At 41.7% G+C, this 22,111-nt stretch overlaps 1 protein-coding gene across 4 annotated transcripts in view; it reads right to left on the reverse strand.

The window, feature by feature from the left end:
* Nucleotides 1-3,070: 3,070 nt before the first annotated feature.
* LOC115118454 (CD99 antigen-like protein 2) overlaps nucleotides 3,071-22,111 on the reverse strand; it is a 28,214-nt gene continuing 9,173 nt past the window's right edge. Inside the window, exons 2-10 of one of the 4 annotated variants that reach the window (XM_065025289.1) lie at nucleotides 19,342-19,404; nucleotides 16,758-16,793; nucleotides 14,574-14,648; nucleotides 11,396-11,476; nucleotides 9,222-9,284; nucleotides 7,715-7,786; nucleotides 7,118-7,237; nucleotides 6,861-6,926; nucleotides 3,071-3,784 (exon numbers count right to left, since the gene is read on the reverse strand). In XM_065025289.1, coding sequence (XP_064881361.1) covers nucleotides 3,723-3,784; nucleotides 6,861-6,926; nucleotides 7,118-7,237; nucleotides 7,715-7,786; nucleotides 9,222-9,284; nucleotides 11,396-11,476; nucleotides 14,574-14,648; nucleotides 16,758-16,793; nucleotides 19,342-19,404 — 638 coding nt within the window. In that variant the 3' untranslated portion in view covers nucleotides 3,071-3,722. Of the gene's footprint in view, nucleotides 3,785-6,860; nucleotides 6,927-7,117; nucleotides 7,238-7,714; nucleotides 7,787-9,221; nucleotides 9,285-11,395; nucleotides 11,477-14,573; nucleotides 14,649-16,757; nucleotides 16,797-19,341; nucleotides 19,405-22,111 lie in introns of all 4 variants that reach the window. The other 3 variants (XM_029647061.2, XM_029647066.2, XM_029647068.2) reach the window with 3 other exon arrangements.

Consider the following 22,111-nt stretch of genomic DNA (forward strand, 5'->3'; position numbering starts at 1 on the left):
ACAACACCAAGGTCCAATATTGTCCAATCTTAAAATCAGCAATTCAACATTTCTTTGGTGGGTTTTAAGAACATTTGCTACGAGCTATCGCAACCGATTTAAGAGAAAGTACATTCGTTTAACATTCATTGTTTCTTTTGTGTGAGCACAGCTCTGTCACGGGAGGTGTTTTTTAGAAAGACAACATAGAATGGACACAGGCCCTCAAACCACTGATATTTGGTTGGTGGTTCCCACACTGTTTCATGTGTAGAACACTGAGAAAAGCACTAATATAATCTGAATTCTACTCATTGAACATTCCATTCTATTGGTTCTAGTTCTGTGTGTTTAGTATTGCGGGAGCCAGCAGGTTATAAGGCATAGAGAGAAGCACCATCAGTACTGCAGCACCTGCATCTGGATGACAGGAGAGGAGAAGGTTGACTAACAGTTATTAACCCTTTGTAGAGTGGAAGTTCTGGACAGTTCTATTGTCCGATCCCGGAATGCTACGGTCCTTCATGATGTCAACGGCTAGAATTAATAAGAACGATTGACAAAGGATGGAATGTTCTGTTCTTATTTATCAAAGGGTTAACAACAGTTCCTCCAACCTAAATCTTTATCTTATCCATTATAAGATAACAACTGCACCAGGATCAGTTACTAAAGGCGGAGAGTATACGCAGGTAGGGAGAGCGCCTCAACCTCACAGGAGGAGTGGTTCTAGAGCTGCGTTTCCAAGGCAACAAGGGAGCCGAACAGAACAGGGCACAGGTGCCAGTGGGAGTGCATCCCAAATCACACCCTATTCCCTATATAGAATAAAATAGTACACTACAAAGGGAAGAGGGTGTCATTTGAGTATCTGCCCTAAAAAGGTTTGTTTTGTTATCTGGAATAAAATCACTTGGAAACCTTCTATATCTAAAACAATATTTAGATAAGTTCAGCTAAGTAGTTAAGACAAAAGCCACTCTAGTAAACAACGTTCGTTTAGAAAGAGTGGGGGAGCAGAGACGGAAACTATTTGAATAAAAACACACTTAGGAACGAGTGTATAGATCATTAAGATACATCGTAATATCAAGGAATACGATCATACAACAATTAAATAGTAAAAACACAGAAATATGCTCATGCTGCAATTTACAAGCTTCACTTTCCACTTACTAGTCTCCTAATCAGGATTCGGGCCAATTCCATTTCAAATCATTCAATTCAAAGGAGCGATTTTAAATTCAAAATCAAATTGAAATGTGCCATTTATTTTTTAATTAAAGATTTTCTAAATTCTTGACATGGAATTTGAATTCGCTTCTTGAATGAACTAAAGTGAATTGAAACGTAATTCACCTCGACCTTTCCTAACAACAAGCAACAGCTAGTATAAACACTATCCAAATCACAGAGATGAACTAACTCTGATATCATATAGCAAATAGCTCAATCTGAAGAACTTCACAAGTCTATGTAGAGCCTTGTCCAGTCAAACAAATGTCCAGTCCACAGAACCACTGGGCACGTTCCAGGATGACTACATTGCAGAAGCTTGCCAGAAGTCACAACGCCCGGATAGGTGTGTAATTCTGTTCCATATCTGCTAAACAACTCATTGATATAGCAATGCGATGCCCGACTACGCACTCGCTGACGTGACACGCAACCGTTGGTTGATGCAATGCAGTCTGGGACGCAACCGTTGGTTGATGCAATGCAGTCTGGGACGCAACCGTTGGTTGATGCAATGCAGTCTGGGACCCAACCGTTGGTTGATGCAATGCAGTCTGGGACGCAACCGTTGGTTGATGCAATGCAGTCTGGGACGCAACCGTTGGTTGATGCAATGCAGTCTGGGACGCAACCGTTACGTTACTTCAATATCAAGAAGTTTTAAGTTCGACTAGGCTTCGATTTCACGTTTACTCCACTTTCTCTAGCACAGGCATCATCTCAATAAGACAAAACAGATACTAACTAGTCTTTATACATTGTGTATCTTCATCACATTCCCATGTTCCACACAAGTGGACTTAAAGGCTGCACTCCCAATATTCATACTAGCATACTACTTAGAATGCACGCCAAATTCACATATCGTTCACTAAGCAGTACACTAGTGTGGCTATTGGAACAGAGCCTTTGAGTGTGCTCCAATGTCCATCCTAGCATACTACTTAGAATGCTAGGACCCAATACACGGGTTTGTTCCCTAAGTAGTATGCTAGTATGGATATTGGAAAAGAGCTTATATTCTCTTCAGTTTCTTAAAACAAACGCAAATCACATCATGGACATTTACGCAGCAGCTCTGGAGTAAGTAAGTCATTGAGTTCTTCAAATGAACATCGCTTCATAAAAAATAAAACATCATCCTAAAATCAACACTAAAAAAGTGCTAGCCTGGTTCCCAGATCTGGTTGTGCTCTTATCAATTCTATTTCTGTCATCGTCATGCAGTACATACGACTGCCATTACAATGAGTGATAAGGAGTTGGCAAGAAAGCACAAACAGACTAACAACCAGGCTATAAAAATGCAGCTTCTAAACATTAACGTATGGAAGAAACCACTGCAAAACTGTTTCTTTAGGACAATAACATGAAGGTAGAAATGGTAGAAAAATCACATGAGGGGGATATATGTACTAGGGGGAATGAGGGGGATATATGTACTAGGGGGATATATGTACTAGGGGGAATGGGGGATATATGTACTAGGGGGAATGGGGGATATATGTACTAGGGGGAAATATGTACTAGGGGTAATGGGGGATATATACTGGGGAAATATGTACTAGGGGGTAATGGGGGGATATATGTACTAGGGGGGAAATATGGGGGGAATGGGGGATATATGTACTAGAGGGGAATGGGGGATATATGTACTAGGGGGAAATATGTACTAGGGGGTAATGGGGGATATATGTACTAGGGGGGAAATATGTACTAGGGGGAATGAGGGGGATATATGTACTAGGGGGAATGAAGGGGATATATGTACTAGGGGGAATGAGGGGATATATGTACTAGGGGGAATGGGGGATATATGTACTAGGGGGATATATGTACTAGGGGGAATGGGGGATATATGTACTAGGGGTGAATGGGGGGGGTAATTATTTGGTTAAGATTTTTGATTGGATAACAGAGTTAGGGGGAAAGTATGTGGGTTATACTATGTACCATACTATCTTTCAGGAAATACCAAGATGAAAGCCTGGTCCAGGATCTGTATGTGCTTAAGTATAGCAAATCCTCTGACTATCATTGTCAAATAAAAACTGATCTAGGATTAGGCTACCATTCCTTCATAATCAACTTGTAAACAGGCATATTAGTGGTGTTTAAAACAGTTCAAATAAATTAAATTATATGTACACACAGTGTGGCGGGGGAAGGTCTACAGAGGTCGGCGAACCATAGTGACAATACCATTCCCACTCTAGAATGACATTAAGATTCTAGAATGACATGGAACTTGGTGGCGTCAACATGGCTGTCAGTGGCACTCTACATTTCAGACAGAGTTTGCTGATCACCATCTATCTACAATTCTTAAGGTATAACGGGGATGGAACTATCCTTCAAAAGTGGTGAGTGTGTGTTGGCGTATGAGGTGGGGGGGGGGGGGTATTCCCCAATGTGAGGGCGTGTAAGTGTGTGTTGTCACACCCTCTTCGTGTGTGTGCAGGTGTGTGTGTAGGTTGGGGGACGAGGCCGGACGGACGGGTGGGATATTAGACAGTGTTATCCTGACTAGGAGGCTCAGCGTTGGGGGGCTCCAGAAGAGTCTGTTGAACTAGAGGGAGAGGAGAGGAGAGAGAGATATTAAACTGACGGTAATAAACCTGATCACACTTTCAACAAACTGCAACTTCTAAAGCTTAATAATGCCTTCATAAACCTTTTACAACTAGAAATCAGCCTTATGACAATTTTCAATGGAAAGGAATTTCATCTACTCTAATCAAATCTACTTCATTTGAAGTAAAGTTCAAACATAGCCACAAAGACGACTTTTCCATGAGGAGAGAGGTGTTGGTCGTGGAGACGACTTTTCCATGAGGAGAGAGGTGTTGGTCGCGGAGACGACTTTTCCATGAGGAGAGAGGTGTTGGTCGGAGACAACTTTTCCATGAGGAGAGAGGTGTTGGTCGTGGAGACGACTTTTCCATGAGGAGAGAGGTGTTGGTCGTGGAGACGACTTTTCCTTGAGGAGAGAGGTGTTGGTCGTGGAGACGACTTTTCCATGAGGAGAGAGGTGTTGGTCGTGGAGACGACTTTTCCATGAGGAGAGAGGTGTTGGTCGTGGAGACGACTTTTCCATGAGGAGAGAGGTGTTGGTCGTGGAGACGACTTTTCCATGAGGAGAGAGGTGTTGGTCGTGGAGACGACTTTTCCATGAGGAGAGAGGTGTTGGTCGTGGAGACGACTTTTCCTTGAGGAGAGAGGTGTTGGTCGTGGAGACGACTTTTCCATGAGGAGAGAGGTGTTGGTCGTGGAGACGACTTTTCCATGAGGAGAGAGGTGTTGGTCGTGGAGACGACTTTTCCATGAGGAGAGAGGTTTTGGTCGTGGAGACGACTTTTCCATGAGGAGAGAGGTGTTGGTCGTGGAGACGACTTTTCCATGAGGAGAGAGGTGTTGGTCGTGGAGACGACTTTTCCTTGAGGAGAGAGGTGTTGGTCGGGAGACGACTTTTCCATGAGGAGAGAGGTGTTGGTCGTGGAGACGACTTTTCCTTGAGGAGAGAGGTGTTGGTCGTGGGAGACGACTTTTCCATGAGGAGAGAGGTGTTGGTCGTGGAGACGACTTTTCCATGAGGAGAGAGGTGTTGGTCGTGGAGACGACTTTTCCATGAGGAGAGAGGTGTTGGTCGTGGAGACGACTTTTCCATGAGGAGAGAGGTGTTGGTCGTGGAGACGACTTTTCCTCTTTTCTTCACCAAACATTAGTTCCTCCCCCTCTCCCACTTCCTTTCTTCCCTCACCTTCTCCCTCCCTCTTCTCTTTCTCCCACTCCATCCTGCTCTTCCCTCCCTCCCCCCTCTTCCTCTCACCTCTCATCGATCCCATTCCCTCCCTCTCTTCCCCCTCCTCTCTCCTTCTCCCTCCCCCTCTTCAGTCTCCTCCTCTCTCTCTTTCCCTGACAGACCCCTTTAACTGGAGAGAATAATGTTTCATATTTCACTCCAACAACACTGCAGTACCATCAATGCAGCAGAGAACAGACGTTCTCTACATTAATCTTCTTCCAAACAGATCAAACAAATGACTTCAATTATCTGAATCTCACACAGATAGGATAGCAGACCCTTCCCTTTTACACATTTTGTTACGTTACAGCCTTGTTCTAAAATTGATGAAATAAATGTTTTTACTCAATCTACACATAATACCCCATAAAATACCCCATAAAGCGAAAAGTTTTTTAAAAATGTTTGCAAATGAAAACAGAAATACCTTATGTGAATAACTATTCAGAACCTTTGCTATGAGACGCCACATTGAGCTCAGGTGCATCCTGTTTCCATTGATCATCCTTGAGATGTTTCTACAACTTGATTGGAGTCCACCTGTGGTAAATTCAATTGATTGGACATGATTTGGAAAGGCACACACCTGTCTGTATAAGGTCCCGCATGTCAGAGCAAAAACCACGGTCGAAGGAATTGTCCGTAGAGCTCCGAGACAGGATTGTGTTGAGGAATAGATCTGGGGAAGGGTACCCAAACATTCATCCAGCATTGAAGGTCCCCAAGAACACAGTGGTCTCCACCAAGACTCTTCCTAGAGCTGGCCGCCCAGCCAAACTGAGCAATCAGGGGAGAAGGGCCTTGGTCGGAAGTGACCAAGAATTTGATGGTCACTCTGACAGAGCTCCAGAGTTCCTCTGTGGTGCTGGGAGAACCTTCCAGAAGGACAACCATCTCTGCAGCACTCCACTAATCAGGCCTTTATGATAGAGCTGCCAGACGGAAGCCATTCCTCAGTAAAAGGCACATGACTGCCCGCTTGGAGTTTGCCAAAAGGCACCTAAAGGACTCTGACCATGAGAAACAAGATTTTCTGGTCAAATGAAACCAAGACTGAACTATTCGGCCTGAATGCAAAACGTAATGTCTGGAGGAAACCTGTCACCATCCCTATGGTGAAGCATGGTGGTGGCAGCATCATGCTCTGGGGATGTTTTTCAGATGCAGGGACTGGGAGACTAGACAGGATCAAAGGAAAGATGAACGGAGCAATGTACAGTGAGATCCTTGATGAAAAGTTGCTCAAGAGCGCTAAGGATCTCAGACTGGGGTGAAGGTTCACCTTTCAACAGGACAACTATCCTAAGCACACAGCCAAGACAACACAAGAGTGGCTTCAGGACAAGTCTCTAAATGTCCTTGAGTGGCCCAGCCAGAGCCCGGACTTGAACCTGATCAAACATCTCTGGAGAGACCTGAAAATAGCTGTGCAGTGACGCTCCCCGTCCAACCTGACAGAGTTTGAGACGATCTGCAGAGAAGAATGGGAGAAAGTCCCCAAATACAGGTGTGCCAAGCTTGTACCCAAGAAGACTTGAGGCTGTAATCACTGGCAAAGGTGCTTCAACTAAGTACTGAGTAAAGGGTCTGAATACTTATGTAAATGTGATATTTCAACAAACAAATTATAATTAGAAATTATACATTTGCAAAAATTCCCCCAAAACTATTTTTGCTTTGCCATTATGGGTTATTGTGTGTAGATTAATGAGGGTGGAAAAACTATTGAATCCATTTTAGGATAAAGCTGTAACGTAACAAAATGTGGAAAAAGTCAAGGGGTCTGAATACTTTCCAAATTCACTGGAGACAGGACCTGTATGGGTGGTTTGGTGGTTACCTTGTGGTTCTGTGGCCACCACAGCGTCTGGGTTATCAGTCTTCACCAGGTCTGCATTCAGGCTCTCTGTATAACAGGACACAGCAGTCTGGTAAATCTGAGAATTTATCTAGATACGATTATCTGAATATAGATTACTGTAATCCCAGGTAATCGTTACACTGTTATCAAAACTATATAGAATCATATCCACATTATACCACAAGATCTAGATCACAGATTACGTCAGATTACGTCAACCCCATCTGGCTTCTTACGCTGTATGCTGAAGCAGAGCTTCTTCTTCTGGTAGGAGACGTAGCTGGTGACCGCGCCGACCAGCGCCAAGCCAATGGCACTGATGATCCCGGCGATGGTTCCGGTCTCAGCCATGGTGTCTGGAGCACAGAGGAACACAGAGGTGTAATCAATAGTCAATAATCGATAGCCAATAATTCACATTAGACACAGACCTTTGCCATGCATAACCTGTTGTTTCATAAAAATATTGTTGTCGTCGTCATACCAAGGTTGTTGTCGTCGGCGGCAGACTGGCCTCCACCGTGTCCAACCAACAGGAATGATGCATGTCAGCTAGTCAGTTACATTCTATTGTAATGTGCAATCAATGTAAATGCATTTAATAAAGGTCCCTGTGTCCTGATTGAACATATGAACTACCTACCCAGATGTACACACTGTTTATTTGTCCAACTAAAACAAGACATTTACCTTTATGTAGGATTTAAACAGAGTGAGTACCTTCATTTTAAAAAACAAGCAATGGTAAAGGTCTGAACTCAGAAGACTGTTCTCACGCTCTTTTATTATGTTTGTTTATCTAATAATTTCCCCTTTTTAAGATCATCCATTACCTTTGCCTTTGTCAGGGTTGTAGGGGTCGTCTTTCCCAAAGTCAAGCAGATCATCATCTGAGAAAGATCCACCTAAGGGATATAGAATCAGCATTAACTGGCAACCCTAACCTGACACACCAGGCTCCAAGCCAGGGACGGCCTCCGCTCAAACACAGCCAACGTCCCCAACCTGCCAGGCTCCAAGCCAGGGACGGCCTCCGCTCAAACACAGCCAACGCCTCCAACCTGCCAGGCTCCAAGCCAGGGACGGCCCCCGCTCAAACACAGCCAACGCCTCCAACCTGCCAGGCTCCAAGCCAGGGACGGCCCCCGCTCAAACACAGCCAACGTCCCCAACCTGCCAGGCTCCAAGCCAGGGACGGCCCCCGCTCAAACACAGCCAACGTCCCCAACCTGCCAGGCTCCAAGCCAGGGACGGCCCCCGCTCAAACACAGCCAACGTCCCCAACCTGCCAGGCTCCAAGCCAGGGACGGCCTCCGCTCAAACACAGCCAATGTCCCCAACCTGCCAGGCTCCAAGCCAGGGACGGCCTCCGCTCAAACACAGCCAACGTCCCCAACCTGCCAGGCTCCAAGCCAGGGACGGCCTCCGCTCAAACACAGCCAACATCCCAAAAGTAGGGTCTCCAGAAAGAGGAGAAAGTTCAGTAGACGAGGGAGTCAGTCAAAGTATATAGAGGACAAGCGCTGGTCTTCTAGTGTAAAGATGTAATAAGGAGAAAGAGAAGGATCGGGGTTGCCAGATGTCATTCAGGAAGGAGAAAGAGAAGGATTGGGGTTGCCAGATGTCATCCAGGAAGGAGAAAGAGAAGGATCGGGGTTGCCAGATGTCATTCAGGAAGGAGAAAGAGAAGGATCGGGGTTGCCAGATGTCATTCAGGAAGGAGAAAGAGAAGGATCGGGGTTGACAGATGTCATTCAGGAAGGAGAAAGAGAAGGATCGGGGTTGCCAGATGTCATTCAGGAAGGAGAAAGAGAAGGATCGGGGTTGCCAAATGTCATTCAGGAAGGAGAAAGAGAAGGATCAGGGTTGCCAGATATTATAGAGTGAGGATATAGGCCATCAGCTATGCTTTGTGCACAGTACACACACAGTGCACACGCAGTACACACACAGTACACACACAGTACACCATGAGGCTGAGATGAGGCTGAAAATATTTCTCTTTTAAAGCTTATTTCCTGCAATTCTACACATAGATCAAATATAGAGTGATATAAAGAAGGACAGAGATTGGATATTAAAAGAGAGGGATGCTGTTAAATAGAACTAGGTATTAACCAAGAACAAAGCAGAAAGCTGGTCCCCACCCAGTAGACAGGCAGGTTAGGGTTGATTTGGGTAGGCCCAGTAGACAGGCAGGTTAGGGTTGATTTGGGTAGGCCCAGTAGACAGGCAGGTTAGGGTTGATTTGGGTAGGCCCAGTAGACAGGCATGGTTTAGTTTATCCAGGTTGACCAGGTAAGTTAGGGTCAGGTCGGGTAGGTCAGGCAGGGTTCTTACCCCCGTTCCCTCCTCTGTTGTTGGGGGCTCTGTCTCCCCTGCCTCCGCCTCCAATACCTTTATCTGACGAGACATGACACCACATTAACCCTCTGATACTAGGCTAATATAGTGTTACTATGATAATAACACTACTACTACTACTGCAATATACAGACTATCAAACCAAAATACTATAATACCACTGTAGTATAAAGACTATCAAACCCTAATATACTAATACTATACCACCACTGTACTATAATACCACTGTGACTATAGTATACAGACTATCAAACCCTAATATAATATTACCATTCTACTACTGTGACTGTAGTATACAGACTATCAAACCTAATACACTAATACTACAGCCTATTACTATGACTGCTGTTCCTAGTATTTGCTACTCTACTACAGCTAAAACTGCTACAGTTTTCTACACCAGCTATCTACTGCTGCTCCACTACAATATGTATACCATACCTACTGCTGCTCCACTACAATATGTATACCACACCTACTGCTGCTCCACTACAATATGTATACCATATCTACTGCTGCTCCACTACAATATGTATACCATATCTACTGCTGCTCCACTATAATATGTATACCATATCTACTGCTGCTCCACTACAATATGTATACCATATCTACTGCTGCTCCACTACAATATGTATACCATATCTACTGCTGCTCCACTACAATATGTATACCATACCTACTGCTGCTCCACTACAATATGTATACCATACTACTGCTGCTCCACTACAATGTGTATACTGCTGCTCCACTACAATATGTATACCACACCTACTGCTGCTCCACTACAATATGTATACCATACCTACTGCTGCTCCACTACAATATGTATACCATATCTACTGCTGCTCCACTACAATATGTATACCATACCTACTGCTGCTCCACTACAATATGTATACCATACCTACTGCTGCTCCACTACAATATGTATACCACACCTACTGCTGCTCCACTACAATATGTATACCATACCTACTGCTGCTCCACTACAATATGTATACCATACCTACTGCTGCTCCACAATATGTATACCATACCTACTGCTGCTCCACTACAATATGTATACCACACCTACTGCTGCTCCACTACAATATGTATACCATACCTACTGCTGCTCCACTACAATATGTATACCATACCTACTGCTGCTCCACTACAATATGTATACCATACCTACTGCTGCTCCACTACAATATGTATACCACACCTACTGCTGCTCCACTACAATATGTATACCATACCTACTGCTGCTCCACTACAATATGTATACCACACCTACTGCTGCTCCACTACAATATGTATACCATACCTACTGCTGCTCCACTACAATATGTATACCACACCTACTGCTGCTCCACTACAATATGTATACCACACCTACTGCTGCTCCACTACAATATGTATACCATATCTACTGCTGCTCCACTACAATATGTATACCATACCTACTGCTGCTCCACTACAATATGTATACCACACCTACTGCTGCTCCACTACAATATGTATACCATACCTACTGCTGCTCCACTACAATATGTATACCATACCTACTGCTGCTCCACTACAATATGTATACCATACCTACTGCTGCTCCACTACAATATGTATACCATACCTACTGCTGCTCCACTACAATATGTATACCATACCTACTGCTGCTCCACTACAATATGTATACCACACCTACTGCTGCTCCACTACAATATGTATACCATACCTACTGCTGCTCCACTACAATATGTATACACACCTACTGCTGCTCCACTGCTCCACTACAATATGTATACCACCTACTGCTGCTCCACAAATATGTATACCACACCTACTGCTGCTCCACTACAATATGTATACCATACCTACTGCTGCTCCACTACAATATGTATACCATATCTACTACAATATGTATACCACACCTACTGCTCCACTACAATATGTATACCATACCTACTGCTGCTCCACTACAATATGTATACCACACCTACTGCTGCTCCACTACAATATGTATACCATACCTACTGCTGCTCCACTACAATATGTATACCATATCTACTGCAAACCCACACTTCTGAATGACATACTCTACACAAACAAAATAAGAACAAAAGTAATTCATACATAAATAAATTATAACAAAAATAAACAATAACCTGCTTGTCCCTTGTTCTTGTCCTTCCCTCCAATGTCATTGTTGGGATCCAGAGCATCACTCAGGTCAAACTCATCAGAGGCTGCAGAGAGAGGTCACAGGTCAGAGTTCAAAGATCATGGGTAAAAGTTAAAATGCGAGTCGGGCAAAAAAATAAAATGGAATCTACAGTATATCTAACATGTCTCAACCAGGAGGAAAACCAAACAGCATAGTCACAATATACAGCATCTGTGAAGAGATACATTCTATACATGGTAACTCAATGTCTACAGCCATCAAACTCAACTCTGGGCCTCTAAGCCAGTTCCAATGTATTTTTTCATTGTTCACCTCTAATCAGGGACTAGTTTAGATCTGGGACACCAGGTGTGTGCAATTAATGATCAGGCAGAACAGAAAACCAGCAGGCTCTGGACCTCGTAGGGTCAGAGTTGAGTACCCCTGGTCTACAATATCAGTTTTCCACACATTGTACAGATCCATAGATACATACATACAGACAAATACGAACACAAAAGAAGATGAGACGTCACTGCTTTCACAGCTTCCAGTAGGCACACAGTCGAAAAAACATATCCGAAACTAGAATGTGTGGAAGACATCCAGGAAGCACTCACATCTACTCTATTTTGGTACTCAATAGATACCGAATGTCCAAAGGTCATTCAAAGGTCACACTGCCTATTTGTTGACTTCAAGAAAATGACAGCATTCTGTGGCTAAAAAAACAACCGAGATAATGAGATGCAAACACACAACACGACCCACACATACATACACGACACAACATGTGTGGCAACAAAGACAACAATATGTAAACAACATGGTGAGTGTACCTACAGAGTGTCTACAATAGCATGCTGCACAGGATGTTGTTGACGCAGGCAAGATATCACTACAATGTGTGTGAATGTCTATACGTGGACCGTGTCCCAATAATCTTCACCGGCTTCCTTTCCTCATCTCCTCCATTATAACCAATAGGAGTTGTCATCTGTCCAGTCCAATCAGATCATTGGTCATGAGAGAAAGCAGATACCAGGAACAAGGAAGCTAGTTTAGATCAAAGCCATACAATAGAGAGAGTTTGGCAAACTAGCCTCCATGTTGGTTCTAAACATTCCATGACATTAACCTTCTAATCTCCTTTCTAATTTGAACGCATGGAACATCTGGTGTCAAAATGGCCACCAATAAAAATGATACAATCTCAAACGGAGTTTTCCAAACTCTATACCTCTGTTTTAGATTGAAGGGACATAAGCATTGTCTTCTGACAGGAGGCATCACTCCAACCCAGCACTAGTCCTTTGACCAGCAGCGCAGATGGGTGACCAACTACATGATGGGGGGAGGCATATATCGATAGGCAGCATCTGAAATGGCACCCTATTACCCACATAGGGTAGTATGTAGGAAGTAGTGCACTACGTAGGGAATAGTGGTGCCATTTGGGACACAACCCAGACTAATTGGGGAATGGGGATGGTTCGTTAACAGGCCTGTGTTCAAGTACTACTCAAAATCATGAGCCACTTTGGGTAAAAGCCTCTCCTAAACGAGAGACTAAATGAATGCTGGATTAGTAGAGTAGCAGTCTTAGTATGTTAGCTAGTAGTATATAGTAGCAGTCTTAGTATGTTAGCTAGTAGTAGTCTTAGTATGGTAGCTAGTAGTAGTGTATAGTAGCAGTCTTAGTATGGTAGCTAGTGGTATTATAGAGTAGCAGTCTAGGTATGTTAGCTAGCATTATAGAGTAGCAGTCTTAGTATGTTACTAGCATTATATAGTAGCAGTCGTATGTTAGCTAGTAGTATTATAGAGTAGCAGTCGTAGTATGTTAGATAGTAGTATTATAGAGTAGCAGTCAGTGTGGTCTTAGTCTTAGTATGGTAGTAGTATAGAGTAGCAGTCTTAGTATGTTAGCTAGTATTATAGAGTAGCAGTCTTAGTATGGTAGCTAGTAGTATTATAGAGTAGCAGTCTTAGTATGTTAGCTAGTAGTATTATAGAGTAGCATTCTTAGTATGTTAGCTAGTATTATATCGTAGCAGTCTTAGTATGGTAGCTAGTAGTATTATAGAGTAGCAGTCTTAGTATGGTAGCTAGTAGTATTATAGAGTAGCAGTCTTAGTATGGTAATTGGTATTATAGAATAGCAGTCTTAGTATGGTAGTTGGTATTATAGAATATCAGTCTTAGTATGGTAGCTAGTAGTATTATAGAGTAGCAGTCGTAGTATGTTAGCTAGTAGTATTATAGAGTAGCAGTCTTAGTATGTTAGCTAGTAGTATTATAGAGTAGCAGTCTTAGTATGTTAGCTAGTAGTATTATAGAGTAGCAGTCTTAGTATGTTAGCTAGTATTATATAGTAGCAGTCTTAGTATGGTAGTTGGTATTATAGAATAGCAGTCTTAGTATGGTAGCTAGTAGTATTATAGAGTAGCAGTCTTAGTATGGTAGCTAGTAGTATTATAGAGTAGCAGTCTTAGTGTGTAGCTAGTATTATAGAGTAGCAGTCTTAGTATTGTAGCTAGTAGTATTATAGTGTAGCAGTCTTAGTATGGTCTTAGTCTTAGTATGGTAGTAGTATAGAGTAGCAGTCTTAGTATGGTAGCTAGTAGTATTATAGTGTAGCAGTCTTAGTATGGTAGTATTATATAGTAGCAGTCTTAGTATGGTAGTATTATAGAGTAGCAGTCTTAGTATGGTAGCTAGTAGTATTATAGTGTAGCAGTCTTAGTATGGTAGTATTATATAGTAGCAGTCTTAGTATGGTAGTATTATAGAGTAGCAGTCTTAGTATGGTAGCTAGTAGTATTATAGTGTAGCAGTCTTAGTATGGTAGTATTATAGAGTAGCAGTCTTAGTATGGTAGCTAGTAGTATTATAGTGTAGCAGTCTTAGTATGGTAGTATTATATAGTAGCAGTCTTAGTATGTTAGCTAGTAGTATTATAGAGTAGCAGTCTTAGTATGTTAGCAAGTAGTATATAGTTGCAGACATAACTGTAGTAAGTAGGCATTTCTCCATTCACATGTTAAGTGTGAAGGGTCTGATTAGAAAGCCTGTATGTTATGGTGGTTTCTTCCTCATGTGTCCTCTGGTTCGGGCTTGAGCCGAGCCTTGGTGGCTGTGGCTTTAGGAGGACCCTTATGAGGTGTGTGTGATCTTACGTGGCTTGGGCTTGTGTGACGGGGCCTTAGTGGCTGGGGCTTTAGGTGGAGCCTTGGTGGGGGTGATCTCCTCATCTTCTCCAAAGACGGCACACGAGGAACGTCATCACAATGGCACATGAGGAACATCATCACAATAGCTGAGGTCAGTACAGTCAAACCAGGGTTAGATTCAATCCAGACCGCGGAATATCCGCGTTATAGTGCGATTGACACATGAAAGGCAATGTTCCCGCATTCGAAGAGACAGAGGGGGTAAACGCTGCATATGTCGGCTCAATCGGAAGTTATATATCTTTTAAAGGTCATGAACAGTCAAACAGTCAATGTTTTTTATTAAATTCGATGATATTTTATTATATTGTTACGTTTCCCAGCAAGAAAACCAACTCAATATTAGCAAGGCGTTCTTAATGTTTTGTACACTCAGTGTATGTTTCCCCTTTCTTCTGTGTCTGGTGTTAGCTAGTTACTGACTAGCTAGGTCTTCATCTGTGTCTGGTGTTAGCTAGTTACTGACTAGCTAGGTCTTCATCTGTGTCTGGTGTTAGCTAGTTACTGTCTAGCTAGGTCTTCATCTGTGTCTGGTGTTAGCTAGTTACTGACTAGCTAGGTCTTCATCTGTGTCTGGTGTTAGCTAGTTACTGACTAGCTAGGTCTTCATCTGTGTCTGGTGTTAGCTAGTTACTGACTAGCTAGGTCTTCATCTGTGTCTGGTGTTAGCTAGTTACTGACTAGCTAGGTCTTCATCTGTGTCTGGTGTTAGCTAGTTACTGACTAGCTAGGTCTTCATCTGTGTCTGGTGTTAGCTAGTTACTGTCTAGCTAGGTCTTCATCTGTGTCTGGTGTTAGCTAGTTACTGACTAGCTAGGTCTTCATCTGTGTCTGGTGTTAGCTAGTTACTGTCTAGCTAGGTCTTCATCTGTGTCTGGTGTTAGCTAGTTACTGTCTAGCTAGGTCTTCATCTGTGTCTGGTGTTAGCTAGTTACTGACTAACTAGGTCTTCATCTGTGTCTGGTGTTAGCTAGTTACTGACTAGCTAGGTCTTCATCTGTGTCTGGTGTTAGCTAGTTACTGACTAGCTAGGTCTTCAGCCAGCATGGAACAACACATCAATCAGCACTGCTGTGAACAGCATCACAAGAGACATGCCAAACAGGAAATGTATAAGTAAAAAATTGACATTGATCAAATATTATGAATTAATATAAGCTCCCCACCCACTCAGCCTGTCTTTTAAAACTTCCTGATAGTTTCTCAGATTTTGAACATTTCTATCCAAAACAAATATTATGGGTGATATTATTATGGGCAATTTTACATGGAAATCAGAATGACTGTCCGAGACCTTTAAAATGTCAAGCACCCTTCCACGGTCCGGATTGAATCTAGTCCATAACATTTGATTTATTTAACTCGGCAAGCCAGTTAAGAACCAATTCTTATTTACAATGACGGCCTACTCCGGCCAAACCCGGACGACGCTGGCCCAATTGTGCGCCGCCCTATGGGACACCCAATCACGGCCGGTTGTGATACAGCCTGGAATCTAACCAGGGACTGTAGTGATGCCTCTATATGCACTGAGATGCAATGCCTTAGACCACTGCGCCAATGTCTAATACCTGCTTAGGAGATTAGTATGATTTACCAGCTTTGTGCTTAAGCATGTGCTAAGTAGGCCTATAGAGCATAGCTACAGTAGAGAATAAAAAGTAAGCCTGTACACGGTCTCAGAATTATGCTGATTAAAAGGGGAAATCCAAGGCACCAGTGGAGGCTGCTGAGGGGAAAACGGCTCATAATAATGTCCGGAGCAGAGCAAATGGAATGGCATCAAATACCTGAAACCCATGTGTTTGATGTATCTGATACCATTCCACCTATTCCGCTCCAGTCATTACCATGAGCCCGTCCTCCCCATTTAAGGTGCTACCAACCTCCTGTGGCTTGTACTAACGTTAGAACCTTAGATATAATCAATAATAGAAAATACACTACATCTTTATTAGTAGTCTTTCATGTGGTCAATACCTGATTAAATACCTGCCAGGTTAATATATGTAAATAAATGAGGAGCCTTGTGCTTACTCATGTGAGCACAGTTGCTACAGCACAGGCAGATATAATATATAGCAGAGAAAGTCTATATTCAGACTGATCTGTGAATCTGGGATCGTTTACCTGCTCCTGCCCGTTCTACTGGTTTGGGGGTGGCTGCTGCTGAGAGAAGAGAAGCAATGAGAGAAGAAGGGAAGAGAACAAGAAAAGAACAGAAGAGAAGATTAGAGATGAAGAAGAACAGAAGAGAAGATTAGAGATGAAGAGAAGAACAGAAGAGAAGATTAGAGATGAAGAGAAGAACAGAAGAGAAGATTAGAGATGAAGAGAAGAACAGAAGAGAAGATTAGAGATGAAGAGAAGAACAGAAGAAGATTAGAGATGAAGAGAAGAACAGAAGAGAAGATTAGAGATGAAGAGAAGAACAGAAGAGAAGATTAGAGATGAAGAGAAGAACAGAAGAGAACAACGTCATCATACAGAATGTAGCTACATCAATACACAGTCAAAATGATGACATTCATTCATATAAAACATGCAGTCAGACAGTGCATTGAAGCTACAATCAACAATTGGTACCTCAATTTAGATTTTTTTTTTTTGCAAATGAACGACTTCATAGCCAGCGCATACAAACGTATTGTTAGAAAAATGTCATACAGAATATAGCTACATCCACACAGTCAGAATGTACCTAAATTAGTAGTCAGTGGACTTCAAACTCAGGGACCAGAAATACATTGTTAGATAATGGCATACAAGTGCCTTCAGAAAGTATTCGCCTTATTGTAATCAGGATGCATATTTTGGAATATTTTTATTCTGTACAGGCTTCCTTCTTTTCACTCTGTCAATTAGGTTAGTATTGTGGAGTAACTACAATGTTGATCCACGCTCAGTTATCTCCTATCAGAACCATTCAACTCTGTGTTTTAAAGATCTATCAGAACCATTCAACTCTGTAAGTGTTTTAAAGTCACCATTGGCCTCACGGTGAAATCCCTGAGTGGTTTCTTTCCTCTCCAGCAAGAGAGTTAGGAAGGACACCTGTATCTTTGGCTGCGGTTCAAACTCATAAAAAAAGACACACCCTCGTCCACATAGCCCCGCCCTGTGCCCTTGTGGGAATCCCGTCACCACCTTGGAGGGCGGTCCAAATGATTAGCCAAGCAGGGGAAGTTTGCGACGTAAGCCCCTCAGCCCTCGTTTTTAGTCGGCTTTGTGAGTGTGCAATAATGTTCACTCCGGGGCCTGAAACTCCCCATAATTTAATTCGCGACGATTGTACATCCGCTAAGAAAAGTCAGCGAAAACTTAAAAACAACATCAATGGATTAGTCAACATAAAAGTGTAAGTAAAAACAAATGCAAATAAGTTAGAAATTGTGCTACTAATGCACATGACGGCACAAACATGTCTTGGAAAAAGTAAATATGTTTCTTTTGGAAATTGTAGAAATAAAAAAAAAGTCCTTCAGAAGTTCCAGCTAGGCAGGCTAACATTAGTTAGCTAATTAATTTGTTATCTATCATACAGTAGGCATATTTTAATATTTATATAGTTAATATAAGTAGACATGCACTCATAATTGACTCTAGCGCATATAAAGCACAAACAAGCTACCGGTGGCTGAAAACACAATCCTCGCGGGATGAACGAATGGCGAATTTCAGGCCAAGGGTGGTCCATTTAAAAATCATTCCTTCCTTCCTCGCCCTGCAAGTGTATAATCGACAGACGTCATGACACGTTAACAGAAGTGTCCACTTCATTTGAGGGCTGAGGGGATAGGGTGTGTGTTTTAACTGTTTAGGCTACAACCTTTGTAGTGACTGGGTGTATTGATACACCATCCAAAGTGGAATTAATAAATTCACCATGCTCAAAGGGTCTTCTTTTTTGTTTTTACCCATCTACCAATAGGTTTTATTTATTAGGGATCCCCATTAGCCAACGTCTTACTGAGGTCGGAAATATAATGGAAAAGACAGACAAAAAAAACTAACAATTTACATACAATTAAAAACATGAACATTTACTGTGTGTGTGTGTGTGTGTGTGTGTGCATCTATCAGTTACACATACATCAGTACATACACACAATAAGTAAGTCACACGGGGGAGTTTTTTGAAACCAGATTTGCTGCTCTCTTGCTCTATAAGATGGAAGGGAGTTCCATGCACTTTTTATTGGGACATTGGAAGACCTCCCTGGTCTTTGTGGCTGATCTGTGTTTGAAAGTCAGTGCTTGACTGAGGGACCTTACAGATAATTGTATGTGTGGGGTACAGAGATGAGGTAGTCATTCATAAATTATGTTAAACACTATTATTGCTGACAGAGTGAGGCCATGCAACTTATGTGGCTTGACTCAAGACATTTCCGCTTTTCATTCATGTAAAAAAAAATTTTTTTTTAAAACACAATTCCACTTTGACATTACAGGGTATTGTGTGCAGACCAGTAACAAAAAAAATGGCAATTTAATCCATTTTAAATTCAGGCTGTAAAAATTTGGTAAAAGAAAACGGGTGTGAATACATTCTGAAGGCACTGTACATGAATCCATCGACCATGAATTCATGGTAGTGATGTATGATTTCATAGACATAAAGCATCCAGACTGTATTGTAGATACTGCAGTAGTAAATCTGAAGTCGAAGAATATTGTGTATTTTACAGTCAGACTCTCTTTCTGTACTTACTTGCTATAGAGACGTCATCCAAGGCATCAGACAGGTCAAAGCCATCTGAATTCTGGGACAGAGCTGAAGACCGGGAGGGCAAGAAGAAGACAGGGAATGAGGCAGGGGGAGGAGAGAAACAGGGAGGAGTTGAGGGTTTTTACACAATGCAGTGCAGAGAAAAGGACAGGAACTTTGCTCTTGTCAGTCCACATTTCTCTTTACCTCCATCCGAGATTATGCAGCTCTATCTACTTCCATTCTACATTCTATCTGGAACACACACACGTATGGAGCATCCGTTTATCAAACAGCTGTGCAGTAACGTTATGCACAGCTCTTCGATTTTCAGTGCGGTCAACCAGACCTGGGTTCAAATACTATTTGAAATCATGTCAAATGCTGTAGCCGAGCTTGTCTGACACAATGGAACCATATGGCCATAGGTCTGCTGCCAATCAACCCTTCTTCATTCCTTTCCATGATCAACGTTCCAGTGTAGTGACGAATGCAGTGGTTTCTGTCGTATCTCGATGGCAACAAAGACTCCTTGCATTCCTCAAACACATGGAACAGAAGAGCTATTGTGTCCATACAGCAACACGTCTCTTTTTCAAGTTTCTCCTCACAATTAGTGATAATCATGAATCTAAAGACCTATAAAGGGGTATTTTTCCCTCCAATGAAATAATTCAGCCTTATCATTAGGTCGATAAAACCTGCATACTCTCATTATGTAGATAACACCTGCATACTCTCATGTAGATAACACCTGCATACTCTCATGTAGATAACACCTGCATACTCTCATTATGTAGATAACACCTGCATACTCTCATTATGTAGATAACACCTGCATACTCTCATTATGTAGATAACACCTGCATACTCTCATTATCATTAGGTAGATAAAACCTGCATACTCTCATTATCATTAGGTCGATAAAACCTGCATACTCTCATTATCATTAGGTCGATAAAACCTGCATACTCTCATTATGTAGATAACACCTGCATACTCTCATTATCATTAGGTCGATAAAACCTGCATACTCTCATTATCATTAGGTCGATAAAACCTGCATACTCTCATTATCATTAGGTCGATAAAACCTGCATACTCTCATTATCATTAGGTCGATAAAACCTGCATACTCTCATTATCATTGATAAAACCTGCATACTGATTATGTAATAACACCTGCATACTCTCATTATGTAGATAACACCTGCATACTCTCATTATCATTAGGTCGATAAAACCTGCATACTCTCATTATCATTAGGTCGATAAAACCTGCATACTCTCATTATGTAGATAACACCTGCATACTCTCATTATGTAGCTAACACCTGCATACTCTCATTATCATTATGTAGATAAAACCTGCATACTCTCATTATCATTATGTAGATAAAACCTGCATACTCTCATTATCATTAGGTAGATAAAACCTGCATACTCTCATTATCATTAGGCAGATAAAACCTGCATACTCTCATGTAGATAAAACCTGCATACTCTCATTATCATTAGGTAGATAAAACCTGCATACTCATTATCATTAGGCAGATAAAACCTGCATATTCTCATTATCATTATGTAGCTAACACCTGCATACTCTCATTATCATTAGGTAGATAAAACCTGCATACTCTCATTATCATTAGGTAGATAAAACCTGCATATTCTCATTATCATTAGGCAGATAAAACCTGCATACTCTCATGATCATTATGTAGCTAACACCTGCATACTCTCATTATCATTATGTAGCTAACACCTGCACACTCTCATTATCATTATGTAGATACAAACCTGCATACTCTCATTATCATTAGGTAGATAACCTGCATACTCTCATTATCATTAGGTAGACAAAACCTGCATACTCTCATTATCATTATGTAGATAACACCTGCATACTCTCATTATGTAGATAACACCTGCATACTCTCATTATGTAGATAAAACCTGCATACTCTCATTATCATTATGTAGATAACACATGCATACTCTCATGTAGATAACACCTGCATACTCTCATTATGTAGCTAACACCTGCATACTCTCATTATGTAGATAACACCTGCATACTCTCATTATCATTAGGTAGATAAAACCTGCATACTCTCATTATCATTAGGCAGATAAAACCTGCATACTCTCATTATCATTATGTAGATAACACCTGCGTAGCCTCATTATCATTAGGTAGATAAAACCTGCATACTCTCATTATCATTAGGTAGACAAAACCTGCATACTCTCATTATCATTATGTAGATGACACCTGCATACTCTCATTATCATTATGTAGATAACACCTGCATACTCTCATTATGTAGATAACACCTGCATACTCTCATTATGTAGATAAAACCTGCATACTCTCATTATCATTATGTAGATAACACATGCATACTCTCATTATGTAGCTAACACCTGCATACTCTCATTATGTAGCTAACACCTGCATACTCTCATTATGTAGATAACACCTGCATACTCTCATTATCATTAGGTAGATAAAACCTGCATACTCTCATTATCATTAGGCAGATAAAACCTGCATACTCTCATTATCATTATGTAGCTAACACCTGCATACTCTCATTATCATTAGGTAGATAAAACCTGCATACTCTCATTATCATTAGGCAGATAAAACCTGCATACTCTCATTATCATTATGTAGCTAACACCTGCAAACTCTCATTATCATTAGGTAGATAAAACCTGCATACTCTCATTATCATTAGGTAGATAAAACCTGCATACTCTCATTAT

This window comes from Oncorhynchus nerka, linkage group LG12 (assembly GCF_034236695.1).
Source record: "Oncorhynchus nerka isolate Pitt River linkage group LG12, Oner_Uvic_2.0, whole genome shotgun sequence".
NCBI classification, from domain to species: domain Eukaryota; kingdom Metazoa; phylum Chordata; class Actinopteri; order Salmoniformes; family Salmonidae; genus Oncorhynchus; species Oncorhynchus nerka.